Source organism: Hippichthys cyanospilos, chromosome 7, assembly GCF_059441005.1.
Source record: "Hippichthys cyanospilos isolate Australia breed blue-spotted pipefish chromosome 7, RoL_Hcya_1.0, whole genome shotgun sequence".
Lineage (NCBI taxonomy): Eukaryota > Metazoa > Chordata > Actinopteri > Syngnathiformes > Syngnathidae > Hippichthys > Hippichthys cyanospilos.
In genome coordinates, this window is record NC_142375.1 from 18,574,572 (window position 1) to 18,589,277 (window position 14,706).

Genomic DNA, 14,706 nt, shown 5'->3' on the forward strand with positions numbered 1-14,706 from the left:
TTATGCTTCCAAGCAGAAGCCTGACTGTTATGTGACTTTCAAAGTACTCATTATTCCTCTTTGGGGGATTACTTAAATCACAAAATAAAATTACACCAATCAAGTTTTTATTATATTACCACATCTCATATTGCCATTTGTGGTGCAAATTATACGCTTCAGACTATGGATCATTTAATCATAGATTTATTGCACTCTTGTTTGCACTACGGTAACAATTAAAGCACATCCTTATGAGTGATTGAAGGACATTCATCGTATTCTTATATTTTTTGTGCTATGAAAACAATGTAATAAATAGAGTATAAACATGTGTACAGTGAAAACAGTAAAAATACTTTACTAGGAAACTGCAGCACTGGAATGTATAATGAATGTATTTAAATATATACTTTGATGGAAGAATTTGTGGTTTGCATTCATATTGGAAGAAATAAAAGAGACTAACTTTTTTTTTTCCACACCAGAATGTGCGATCCTGCTTACATAAGGCACCTGAATCTGCTCTGTGAATTTTTATTATTGATAACGTTTTAAAAACCAAACTTTATTTTCACCTTTTATCCAAAATATAAACACGCACAGAGCCAATTCAGTGTTTTTGTTCAATTTTCCCAGTCATGTTAAGGTGCAAGCAGGAAGACTGAAAATTATAAAAGGGGGGAAATGTCGCTTAGATACTAACTGGAAAAATATTTATAGAATTTTTTTCTCATTGTAGCAAAACATTGGACCTTCTTACACACCACTGGATTGAGCCGTAACACATTTCATGTCTAGGAATTATCTTACAAAAAAAATAACAAAAAAAAGTCCTGGAAGTAATCAGTGCCTTACACTAGTTTAAAATGATAGAACAGACTCATCCTACAGTGAGTGTTTGTACAAATGAACAATAGTACAAGACTCATGTGTGATCACAAACTCATGTCTTGATAGCTGACGAGTCCCATCAAGCTACATCACTTTCTTCCTTTCAAATATAATTTTTACAAAACTTATCACCCACATCTGTGATCGGCATCATAATACTTTCAAGGAAACTAGATATAGAATACTTTATCCAGCACACATGTGATTTTTATTTTTATTTTTGGATGGGGTTACTATTAAAGTGAGATTTTCTTTTTTCTCCAACTTTCTTTTTGACTGCCCCCTATTGGTGTGGAGGATTCATTCAGCATTAGCTTCCAGATTGTTATTAATGCCGCATTTAAGACTGCTGGGAAGGTGGTGATATCCTACATGGACTCTCACAAGATCTGAGATGTAATAAAACTGTGATAAGGAAGTGCATCAAGCTACTTATTTGGATTTTTGGGTCGTGTTAAATTGCTACTAAAACAGTGAAAAATCTTTAAAAGGATAGTTTACCTATTTAGCCATTTTCAGCAGTAGAAAGGTAATATTTTGCCTGTAATTATTGTGAAAACTAAAATGTGTATCATTGAAAATGAATACCTTTAAAACACATTTTCCACTTGCTTTCAACAGAATAAAATCACATGTGCACAAGGCTCGGGCGACAACCAATCACGGCTCACCTGTTAATCATGTGATATTCACAGGCTGAGCTGTGAACACATGATGTCATTTTCTGTCGACAGCAAGTGCCAACATGTTTTTTTAAGGGTAAAGGATCTGAAAATGGTTGTTATGAATGAATTGTACTTGAAAAAATATTTAGTTTTCAAATTAATTACAGATAAAATAATAAATTTTACTGCTGAAAACTTGGACTTGAATTTAACATGGTCACGCATCATATTGTACTTTTCATCCATTTTAGTTTTTGTCTGTCAATGATAAATGTTTTATTCTCTGCTTGTCAAAGAGGGTCAAAATGTTGATTAAAAAGTTGCCCGTTACCCTAGTTAATAAAGGTTTTATGATGGCAGCTGTTAGCCTAGAGTGAAATAATTGACTTTCCATGACCTCATTATTTGCCATGGGAAAACTTGTTTTTGAATGACAACTCGGAAGCAAACCAAGTAAAACTTTGAGAATTCCACTGTGTATTGTATTTTAAATCATCTCTGTGAAGTTGGGGGTGAATAGATGGTTGGGGTAGATTTATAACAACAGTGAACTCTCAGATGGGAACTCTGATGTTTAGGGTCAGTGCATGACTCCAAGTCCGAATTTAGTAACTTCCCACTTTTCTGCAATGCCTCGTAATTATACGATAGACAGCTACATATTCACAGTTTTTTTTTTTCGACCTTTCTTATTTTATTGACTGAATAAGTCGCCTATTGGTTGATTTCATCTGTGGCAAAATACTATATATGACAGTTTTATATCCTCCAGTTTATTAATTTATGCCCACTGTAGGGGAAATTTGTTTTTGGACTACACCTTTTGACTCATTCGAGCTACCTTACTAAGTCCTAATGTACCCAGCAGAGGACATCCTGGCCTTTCCAGTGATAGCTCATATGTTTGGCTGGGATGCAATCAACTTTGTTACTGAGACAAAATGGACACCACAGTGGACCCAAATGAATAGGCCGGGTCTTAGGACGATATTGTAATTATTGTCAGATGGTCCAGAAAAGATGAAGCTATTCATCTGATAATTAAGTCGTTTCTTATTGCCCTGAAATTGCAATTGAACTTTCATAAAAACGTTGTGTTGTTTATATCTGGAATCGAGAACAACAATTGCAGCAGAAAAACTAGTCAAGTGGTCGTGCGTGATACACTTCTGGGAACAACTTCAAAATAAAAGCATATGCTAACGCATTTGTGCCCTTGCATTATTTGGTGATGTAAGACTTATTTTGAAGTTGGCAGCATTGTGTTTATTGCTGTGATTGGGTTGAATTCTTTTGTGATGTGTACACACTAATAAGTGGGTATACGAGGTAAAAAAAAATGCCTCGAATATTATTTTGACCCAAGGAACTCAATTTACTGAAGAAATCATTTAGCTTCAGCTGTAAGCTGTTGACTGCATATTTTTAAGGGTGTAACTTTTGAAAATATATGCAAGTTGTGTTTGAAATGCTAATACAATATTTTGGGATTATAATGTTTGTACTTTTAGTAAGGCAATTCTAATCCCTATAAGGGAGCGTTGATTATTTTTGGGAAATTAGCCATCACGGTCTTTCTCTGTCCCCTATCCCTCGCGAATAATGGGGGTCCACTGCATTTTGAAATGATCACAAGTGAGAGGAATACTTGGCCACATCAATATCTATACATCTAAAATACAGAAGCACTGATTTAATGTTTGTAAGGAAGTGTCAGGAGCCTCTCTGCAACAGCTGGACTTCATTTCCGAGTCAGTTGTGAAGTTTTGATGGAAGCCTCTAAAAAGTAACAAATACCAGGAATGTCCTCTGGGAAGTTGGCCGGAAGCTCCTGCCTGCTCCTGGGAATGAAAACAAACTCTGGATGCTCCTTCAGCAATCTGGGATGAAGAGTACACAAATAAAACGTGAATCAATGTGGCAACTGACTGGACGTTCGAGATAACGCAGCGCTCTTCTTGACTTTCAGTTTCCTGTAAAATACATGCGTTTTTTTTCCCCTTTGGTGGAAACGGATGGTGGTGTGCAGGACTACATGTGTGATATTGTCATAAATATGAGAGGATGTGTCACCTGTGCGTCGTCGGGCTGATGTTAATTTTTCGAGGTTGGCTGCACGACTCAAACTTGTTAGCCAGGGTGACGTTATTTCCGAAAAGGCAATAACGGGGCATCCTTACTCCGACTACACCGGCGAGAACTGATCCAGTGTGCAGGCCGATGCGCATCTGAAAAATAATTACAAAAACATGCCTGACAACTCGCCTTTTTAGTTCCACTTTTCAACAATGCGCCGCAATTAAAAGATTAAGAGGTCCACTTCAAGAGTTTAATTACTTGTATTCAAGCTGAGGCCAGAGCGCAGGAACATTAAAATGCATGGTGTGCATTGTAATGTTAAGACTATGTAGAATTAACACATAATAATTTCAAAATTTGAAACACTATTGAGAAGGACATCATTCCCGATATTGAATTTGATATTAATATCCGACATTGGTTTTGGATATTGCTCCAATAGCAGCCAAAAAACATTATAGGATTATGTCAGTCTACATCCAAAATCTCCAATATTAGCACAGTCCATTACAGATTCCGCTCCAGTTCTTTTATCTGGCATACAGATTCTAATTTTGGATATTTCATTTTATCAAACCTACTGTTGCTCACTATTATCATGTATTTGAATAGTATCACTTAATGAAGTTTCTTCTAACGTTTCAAAATAAAATAAAATAAAAGCATGCATCAATCACATTGATATTGTATTGGTATTGGACAGATATCGGTATGGTATCGGAAGTAAAAAAGTTTGATAGGGACACCCCTAAAAAATTGCTCGAATAAGAAATCAGTAGGAACCAAATTTCCATCCACCCACCAAAAAGTTTCAGCTGAAAAGGGCAAAAAAAAAAAAACGGAATTCTAACATAAATAATTAATCCAAAAAAGGATGTTGTGATGATGCAAAACATCCTGTCAGCAAGTACCTGTCTGCATTTCTGCCGCAAGTTAATCTGCGCAGAATGTTTAATTGTTTTTTTTGCTGTGTTGTGAATTTCAACCAAACGTTTGTCATTTTCAGTGCATGCCTTAAAATCAGCTTTCGAAATTATGAAAACTAGTCCTTTATCACAGCTCCCAAACGCTGTGGGTTTGTCCTCCGCATGAGCCGGTTCCTCACTTGTATCGGTTCTCCAGTTGGAGTCGTGACTTCGTCAGAAAGTTCCATCATCTTTAAGGCCATCAGTGCAGTCTGGGCCGCATGAGTGTCACTCTCCTTATGTAAGCCACCAGCTACACAATACGCATCCCCAATGGTCTCCACCTGGAAACAGCACAGTACCATGCACTATAAAAAATTTCTTACATGAAAAAATACCCCCCAAAATCCCACAATTTTCCGATAATCAAACATTTATTAAATCTATCACTAATTTCTCATTTAGAAAATATTCAGCACATTTCTTTAACAATTATAACTGCTAGAATATTTGTTATTTTTATCGAAACAGTTTGTGACTCACGTGACAAATGCATAAAAATATAAATTATTTACTCAAAATTTGCCATGAAAAATACCTGCAATTTGTCAGCACAAACACCGATACGTTTACCATCTTTTTTGCTTGCTTGGATCAATGTACAGTAAATGACAGAAATGTATTAAAATTCATAGTGTCATTAATAAAAACAAAATTACCAACAAAATGAGGAGTTTACTGACGTGGAAGTCTTTTATCCTTCAGCGCAAGACAAAAATACTGAAAGCCGGCAGTCATAAAATTTCAATTCTTCATCCTTTGCCTTTTTAAAGTCCTCGTTTTCTTTCATGTGACTAGAGAGCACTAGACAACTATGTGACACAGACAAATGGAACTATTTTTAGACATACACGTGGAGTGGAACAGGGTCCTGAAGGAGCTTCCTCGCATCTTTACGATGCATTTGTCAAACATGCAGCTCTGTCTCTGTTAAGGTTTCGCTGACATGTTGTTTATAGCATCAAACCTTTGGCAGGACTCGCCGATGCATGATACACAGTTGCCGTCACTCCGCAGGTATTTGGTGAAAATAACTCCAGCCTGTAAATCTGACGCTACTATCTGCTATCTTCAATTATGAATCCACTGTCAAAACTAAAAGGGAATAGTGGATTTTAATTTGGAGCTTGTTAAATATAGATGTACGTTGTACCTGCCAAGACAGAGATGCTTAACTCTTGAGGAGATGAGATGCACTACTAACACAAGTAAGATAGTAAAGGGATACATGACTAGTTAAGTTGTGTTCAAAATGAAAAAGTTAATATTTCACTTGTAGTTTGATGGCAAAATTATTCTTCATAAATGATTAACAACTTTAAAAACATATTTTGCCACTTGGACCAATCACAGTTCAGCTGTTATCTGGGTTTAGTCATGTGACTTTTGTAAGCTGGGTCGTGATTGGTTGCTATCTAATCTCTGAGTACATGCGTAATTTTCAGTCAACAGCAAGTGCCAGAATTTGTTTTCATGGGTATGAATTGTACATTCCAGATAATGTCATTATTAAACTACTTATAGAAAAGGTAGCTGTTTACTGCTCAAAATGGCTAAATAAGGAAAGTGAAAATTAGTACTTAAGCCCTATTTACCCTAAGGAGCTTTTATTTTTATGTATTACTTGTTCAGTCACTTTAAATTTAAAATAAAAGTCTTCTTAACCCCTCATACCTTGGAGAAAAGTGTTCTTGACAACCCTGTCAATTTTGAATGATTAAAAAAAGAATTCCATGGATGTAAAATGAAGCTTAGCAACTTTTTAATGGTTTATACTTTCATACAAGTTTGAGCCACAAAAATATAGTATATATATATATATATATATATATATATATATATATATATATATATATATATATATATATATATGCAAGTTTTCAGCTTTTCAGGCTGCAAAAAAAGGTGCCAGCCTCTACTAGGTTGTGAGCTAGCTAGCTAGCTTCTCTCTGCGCATCATATCCTCGCTAATTTAAAGACTTACTTTGAAAAGTTTTTCTTTTTTCCACGTGTGACACCCATGGAAGTTGCCTTTTTAGAGTGTAGGTTTAGCTAGCTAGCTCTGCACTATTGTATATGTTAATAGGCCGGCTATTGCTAGGTGAAAGCGTGAAAACACACTAACCTACCTTGTAAACATCAAGCTCCCCACAATGGTGGTCAAACCTGGTGTACAGCTCGTTGAGCATGGTGATCACTTGCATCGGCGTGCAAAGCGAGCAAACAGCGGTGAAGCCCACCAGGTCAGAAAACAGCAAGGTGACTCGCTCAAAATTCTTGGCTTGGACCGTCTGGCCCTGCCACAGTTGCTGTGCTACGGTGCCGGGGAAAATGGAGAAGAGAAGGTCCACCGTCTTCTTCTTCTCTTCTTCAAGTGCTTGATGCGCCTGCTCCAATGCCGCTTTGGCTTTGCCGAGACGTTTCTTCAGGCCGTCCTGCGCTTTGGCCTGCTCGCCTACCAGGACCACGTCACGCAGTGCGTTGTGAATGGGGATGTCGGACAGGTAGAGGCCTCGGCCTGTAAGCTCCTCCAGCTTATCCACACACGGCGAGCCCAAGAACAAAATCACGTTGGACTCGGAAACGTAGATCATTTGACCCTTTAGGTCCATGAGCTGAAAATACAAGTCAGTTCATCAGTAGAGGTCCATCCTTGGGTCTGGCATTCCATTATAAACAGCTTGCTGCTATTGGCCCAAAATCCTTGAGGGGTCACTAGTTAATTGAAAAATCTATGTAATTTTACTACCAATGACTTTGCCTGATGACGGCTGGGATAGGCACCAGCAAGCCGGTGACCCTGGTGACGATAAGCGGCTATAGAAAAAGGATGTACGGACTCTGCATAGAACCCTTTTTAACTCACTTCTTGAAAATCCGAATGTACAGTTTTGTTTACTTCAAGGTTTGCTTTTTCTGCGTCTTTTGGGCAACATCACACACAAATCAATATAGTTTTTCCGAACATACTGTATGACTAAGAACACAAAGTACTGGAAGCCTTACAGTCTGAAACTGCGTCAGCCATGCCAGAGTACAATATTTATTTATATTGCAGCGGAATGCTATTCCTAAACATGACAGATGAAATCCAATGTAAATCCACTTTGTATTTAGCTTGGACTATGCAGTTTTTTGCTTGGTATCGTAGGCGATATTAATAACTTTTGTCTATTCGGTTACATTCGAAAGCTATGTATTTTCTTAAGCTACACACTGTGCTCATTTTAATGGAAAACCCAAGAGAATTCTTCAACAACTGCAAAACAACATTAATCAACTGTTTCAAAACATGTTCTTTTTTCCAACTGCCTCAAAAATCTTATTACTGTTTTACTGAGACGGAACAATAGTTTTACCACTTATTCTCCTGACTCTTAGCTAACTGTTGAAAGTGTTAGCTAAGCTATTATTAACTTTTAGTTAAAAATGGTTTCATGTAGAGCGCTGATGCCTGAATTGGTTACCTCAAACATTTTGATTCAATTAATTTAAAAGCAACTAGTTCTTGCTTGATCTATGGCATTAAATTGAAACTAAGACTAACTAAGTGTGATTGTGTGGCAGCACTTGAGTGATAGAAAAAAAGTACATGGCTCTCATTATGAAGGTGGCAAGCAAACTCATCTGTCCCCCACAGATTCCTCGGATGGCAATTTTTAAAAAGAAAGTCTTCAAAAAGACCAAATTCGCCTCTTATTGTTTTGAGATCCTTCCCTGAATCCAGAGATTAGAATCCCTACATTTAGGACAAACAGGATCAAAGACACCTTTATCTCCAGAGGAATACATTTGCTAAATTAGCACCGTGCTACAAATAGCTAAACAATTATTGATGCATTAATTTTGTGCCATTTTGTTTTTACATGTCAGCTCTTTGTTTTATCTCTATAATGTATCGTTCCTTAAAAAGTCATGACTACATTTGTATTATCTGTTTCAAAACAGTCTTAACCGTCTAAACCTGTCCCTTTGGGACGATAAAGTAAATATTGACCCAAAATGAAGTTGTAATACCCTGACAAGAATCAGAAGACGGATTAAGTCCAAATGTTGTGTAGTCACTTTATACACACTCTCTGAAACACTACAATACAATGTAAAAAATGGCAAAGAAAAACAACTTTTCTGTTTCACTTAATCATTTTTTATACTTATGTCGGACGGATGACATCCTCTTGCTCAAATTAATCTTTTAGCCTGAGCAGGTGCCTCATGGAAAATCTGCTTTCGCAGTCGCTGGGAATACATGGGAAAATGTTGTAGCCAAAAGAGCATCCTGGCACTTTGCCGTGGCTGCTGCGAAGGACTCATACCGTAACTCTCTTGTGAAAGATGCTCAAATGCTCGTCAGGTCACCCGTGACGTAAACGCTGTTGTAGTCAGGGTTAATGGACACATGGTTGTACAAAGAGCAAGGATGTTTACGCCATTAGCTTTAACATGCTAAACCATGTTGAGTCTGTTTGAAAGGGCACTTCTAATTACAATAATGTAGGTATAGGGCCTGCGCCCTCCCACAAATAAGAACAAGAAACAAGTACTGTATGTGAATCCGTAGCCAAAAAAGGTTTATAACTGCTTATACACACTGTAAGGTGGCGTCACATATCACAAAATTAGAAACTCCTCTAATTTCAATTTGCAGTCACGTGTAACTTGACTTACGCGTATAAACTGCAAGCGTTCCGATTTGCAATTTTCCACCTTTTTTATTTTGTTTTGCATGACCGAATTTGATAAATGAGAGGACTTTATTACTTTTCCATTGAACATGGTTCGGGTTTTGGAATTCACCTATGTGTAATTTTCATTAAATCCCTCTTAAATCATATGTTACAAAACTTGCCTAGCTACAGTTTTTGTACTGTTAGTCAAACAACTGCCCAAAATTATTGACCAAAAGGCTGATCTTTGTTGATTGTAAAGTATGGGCAAAGGTAGCGGCTCTTTTGATCCCGATGGGTTCGATCAAGGTCACTAACGTTTGTTGCCAGGCGTTCCCAAATTTTGCTAAACGTTTGTCTACAATTTTAATGTTTTTTTTCTATATTATTCATTTAATTTTATCGACTTGTCATTCAAAACAAACAAATCTTAATTTTTACAAGCAATGCTGAGATGAGCAATGCAAAGAACTGACCAAAATCTCGATGCAATTGACACCTATTGAAACGCATTGAGGGAAATCAAATATTATTTTAGTCATTATAAAATATTTTATTCTGCCGATAACTTGGTATCATGTAATTGTTTTTGGTCAGCCAAATCTCAGCATGAGTCTCAAAAAAATCCTTGTCAGTTGGAGTTTATGACAAGTAAGAATTGGCCTCAAGTGTGTCAGTTGAAATGATACATTGCGACAAGAATATACCTTTTGTATTTCAGGGAGGGGCTAAGTTTAGCCTGTGTTGTTAGTGGAGTTTTTTTCTCTTTTTTTTTTCAAATTCTATCACCAATTTAAAAGTCATGTTAAATGTGTTGACATGCTAATCTGATTTATACTTTGTATTGATGGCTTAACCTGTAAATCAAGACAGTTCTAAACATTTGGAGGGGCGTCAATGTCACTTGGCTAGTTTTTATCGGTAACCGGGGTAAGACTGGGCCCCAGCCTCCGTGAACAATGGGGGATTACCATAGTTTACTCATTAAATGCCTCTCCTGCTAAAATATTCCAACAAATAATTATCAGTGTTTACTCAAAAGATTTCTCAGTTTTTGTCACGGTGACCAGTTCCACCCATCCATAAATAGCGCAAGGCTAACTGAGCCTTTGATGGAGAAAGAGCCTCTGACATTTGCCTGTGATCTCGGCTGGTGGTAGAATGTTGATCTCCACCTTGGGCCGAGCGGTGCTGTTAATAAGCGCGCCTGAAACCAACCAAAGACATCTCTATGGAGAAGTTCTAGTCCTGAACGTACCTTGACTGTGTTGTCAGCTCCCGAGATCCCGTGCTTGATCCGAAGGACAAACTGCGTGTTGAGCATGGTGAGGATGCTTTGAAAGGTGCATTTGATCTGAGGGCACACGATGGAGAAATGTTCTTGGAAAGTCGAAGCTCGCCTGAGACCGTCCTTCCTGCTCAGTCGCTTCCTGAGCCCATGTCCGATTTGCACCAGAACTAGGTCCTGGTCCAGAATAAGATGGAAGGGGAAGATGGTGGAAAACAGAGAAGTAGGAAGGGTCCCGGCTGAGGTCGCCCGCAGCGGACTAGGGCTCAAGTTTTTATCCCCCTTGACGACCACAGTGTATAGAAGACTGTTCTGCGGGTTGGACTGAAGGATGCTGTCTTTGGCGCTGGGTGGATCCATAAGCACATCCACGGCGGTGTGATAAAGCAGATGGGCGGCTGCCTTGATGACCCCGGGGAAGAAGAGCTCGGTGGTGGGGTGGGGATTGAAGAAGTAGACGATAAGCAGACCGGGATCTTTGTCTAAGCACAGCACGGATGCTTGGTTTAAACAATCCCCTCCATCGGCGCGGGGTACGCTGCTCTGCTTAAGCAGCACGTTGAAGCTGTTGAGAAAGTCGTGAAGCGCGCCACCCACCACCCGCAGAATGTGGCCGTCTTCTGCGTAACACATGTGGAAGAGCTCCTCGCCGAGAGACACTCTCAAGGTTTCCATCGGAATGGCTGCAGGGTACATGCGAGTGTTATGAGACGTCGTACATGCAGGATAGAACACTGACTCACAGAAGTGAGTACACCCCTCATTTTTTTGTAAATATTTAATGAGAACTTTTTATGAGGGAACACATTGCTACAGTATAGTTAGAGTTCAGCTTGTCTAGAAGTGTAAAATCACGTTTCTCTCAACATAACTAAATAAACAGCGCTGCGTAATGACCAAACTGATGGCAAACAAAAGTGAGTACACCCTGATGTGAAAAGATCAAAATAGACCCAATTAGACATTATTTTCCCCAGTGTTGTGGGATTTTCTAATGTTACAAGTAGGACTGAGGGAGAAAAGTTGACCAAGTCAGGTCTGTTGACTAAAATAGGTTAACTATTATAAGTGATAAAAATATCCGCCTGGAAGCTCTGGCAGAACCATGTTTGCACCGCTGTGTTCTTGCAGACATATAAAATGGTGCAAAGGTGACAAGGGAGAATGAGTCCCCCAGAAAACAGCTCTATCACAAGTTTGTGATCATTTAATTCAGTTCAGTTCAATAATTGCAAAATGGAAATGTCATACCACAGCAATACTTTGGGGAGGAAAAACCACATATGCACCACCTAGTGGCCGAATGGATGATGATGTTTGTGTGTTTAGTTAGCAGACTTTTATTAAAGACAATACTAGCACAAAACAAAAGAAAGAACTTCACCAAAAGCACTATGTAGTAAATGGTAATCGTTAGCATGTTAATGCTAATCAAGACTTCGAACTGGATAACGCGTCTAGAAGATAATGAATAATGAGTAGTTATATATGTTATTAGTGTCAAATTTGAGATTACCTGTTTTGGTTGAGTATGTGTTCATCATCTCCATTAAATGCTCGGGTTCTTCTCTACAGTCTGTGCAACAAGTAATGCTGAAAACAGAAAGATAAAGTTACAATAAGTACTTGGGTTAACAATAATCAGTCATCACAGGCAAAATAAAAAGATAGAAATTATTTTAATATGGACAAGAGAGTAATCTGGAACGTTTTGGGATCATCGGGGAACAAAATAAGAATGTCATTGTGTAGAATTTCTATGCATGTGACAATAAAACTCTTGAATCTTGAATTGAGTTAAAAAGGGCTAGAAAAACTTTGGTTTATTTTATTATAAAGTTTTAAGGGCTAGAAAAGTAAGATATTGACGAAAGAAAAACATATATTTACGTGTATGGTATATGCAATAGGGCAGCATGGTTGGAAACCGAGTTTAAATGTTTTAGGCTACTTGATTTAAAGTGGTGCTTCACTAGCCAATTATAAAAGTGTTTTAAGTAAAAAAGATCATTGGATACGCATTTTTTCTGTCCTTAATACATCGTCGAGGTTTCGAACAGACTCAGTATTGACAGATCCTCAATATCAGGACATGCCTAGTAGTGATAATAATAATAATCATCATAATTATTATCATGACTTTTATAATTACTGTTTTATCCTTAGTGGATTTGAAGTGAACTGGCCCCTTATTTCCCTCCCTCATTGAAAGACACCTCCTGCCAATAACATGATGGAAGTTCAAACCATTTTTACTACCTTTCCGATTCCCAGCTTTGTGTCGTCATTCTTTGGAGGGCAGCGTGCAGCCTCTGAAACTGTAAAGTTAAAGAGGGGCGTTTTTTTTAATTATCCGAGGGGGTGGGGACAGATAAAATAGAACAATCCTAAAATGGCAGCCAATTATTTTTTAAGCACCTTCTATTTAGCGCACGCTGGCACTCACCTGAGGACACGCCAGTTTGCGAATGCTCTCTCCGAGGGTATGTAGGTTGACTTTGGTTCTGCTGCTCTTCTGTGCGGGTTCGTGCGCGCTTCTCCCGCCGCGCGCGGTCGAGCTCTCCCCGGCATCTCCACGCTGCTCCTCCTCCTCCGCCTTCTTCCCCTGCTGGTTGCTTTTGGAGAACGGACACTCTCCGGATATCTTCAGCTCCTTCAACCTGGCGCAGAACATCTTGACTGGTGCTGCGATGTCCTCACCATACAGGCGCTGAGCTCATTGTGCATGCAGACAGACGCGCCACTTCTGGTGCGCGCGTTTTATTTGGTTTGTTTGCATCCGTTCCTTGCTAAATTCTCAAGCGCTCTCTCCAAGGCGTGATGCGATGTTCTCCTGGTTGATGTTTCTTTGGACTGATGGTGGAGAGCGGTCAGCGCCAAAAACGAAGGGGGGGCAATGAGCAGCAGGAGAAGGAGGGGGTGTGAGGGGGGGCTCGGCAGAGAGCTGCAGGCCAATCCATGCTCAAGCACGGCTGGTGGAGCTGAGCGACCTATCAGCAAGGAGACGTTATTTCCAGACGACTTCTCTCATGCAATACACATTCTCCCCCTTCATTCTGAATGTGTTTGGCTGCAGGATGGTGGATGAGTGGTTAACACGCCTGCTTCACAGTCCAAATGTCCTTTCCAAATCCCAGCGTCATCTTAATGTGTGGAATTTGTATGTTCTTTCCATGCTTCCTCCAACATTTCATAAACGTCCTTCAAACACCATGTTGGGTTGTATTCCGAAAGGTGTTCCTGTGTGGAGTTTGCATGTTCTCCCCGAGCCTGCGTGGGTTATCTCCGGGCACTCCGGCTTCGACCCACACTCCAAAAACAAATTCTCTAAATTTGTCCTTGGGTGATTGGAAGCATGAATGGTTGTACATCCCTCTGTGCCCTGCGATTGGCTGGCAACCAGTTTAGGGTGTCCCCCCATCTACTGCCTGAAGTCAGCAGGGATAGGCACCAGCAAGCCTGCGACCCTTGTAGAAAATAAATGGACGGATGTTTTCCTAATCCATTCACCTCACCTAAGTATGGTTATTTATATCTTCTTATATTACGGTGCAGTGTTATGTTTAAAATCGGCAAGATGTTACTCTGGATTACAGTAACGTTAAATTCCTCAATGTGTTTATTAAAATACTGACCCATATGCATTTTCCGTATGCATATGGGCAGAATTGTTTGACATTTAATCATGAAAAATATCAGCCAGGGTAATATGTTTTTCAGGCTCCAGCAACAGCAAAAGCAAGACATGTTGGCTTGAGGAAGAAAAAACATTTCTATTGTGTGACATCATAAATTCATTTGGAGGTTTTAAATAATGAACATTGTTGTCATTAGAACTTTCCTGCTAGGTTTCTCCTATGATATAGATGACAAACGCTTGAGCTGTTTTTTCTCCAATGCATATTTTTTATACATACCATCGAACGAAGCTTCATGAAGCATTTGTGATATTTTTGGACTCCTCTAGATGTCACTCTTTATTTAAAGAAACAGTTGAAATTCAATATGTTTGCACTGCACTCACCATTATTTTTAAACCAAGAGCACCATCTGAAGGGGTAACGAAATACCACAAGTGGTCCATGAAGCTTCACTTTCCCATCACTGTTTCTACATTTGCTCATGTGGGGTTTGCAAGTGAAAAGAAACGCTAAAATGTTTGGGCACAC

At 39.0% G+C, this 14,706-nt stretch overlaps 1 protein-coding gene across 1 annotated transcript; it reads right to left on the bottom strand.

Moving 5' to 3' along the window:
• Positions 1-170: 170 nt before the first annotated feature.
• On the bottom strand, positions 171-13,366 carry gucy1a1 (guanylate cyclase 1 soluble subunit alpha 1). The gene is made up of 8 exons (XM_088419539.1): positions 12,984-13,366; positions 12,797-12,855; positions 12,054-12,130; positions 10,508-11,220; positions 6,712-7,197; positions 4,723-4,866; positions 3,612-3,766; positions 171-3,418 (listed from the first exon to the last, which is right to left on the bottom strand). The coding sequence occupies exons 1-8, from the start codon at positions 13,209-13,211 to the stop codon at positions 3,280-3,282; spliced, it is 2,001 nt and encodes a 666-aa protein (XP_088275665.1). The 5' UTR covers positions 13,212-13,366; the 3' UTR covers positions 171-3,279.
• Between the last annotated feature and the right edge of the window lie 1,340 nt (positions 13,367-14,706).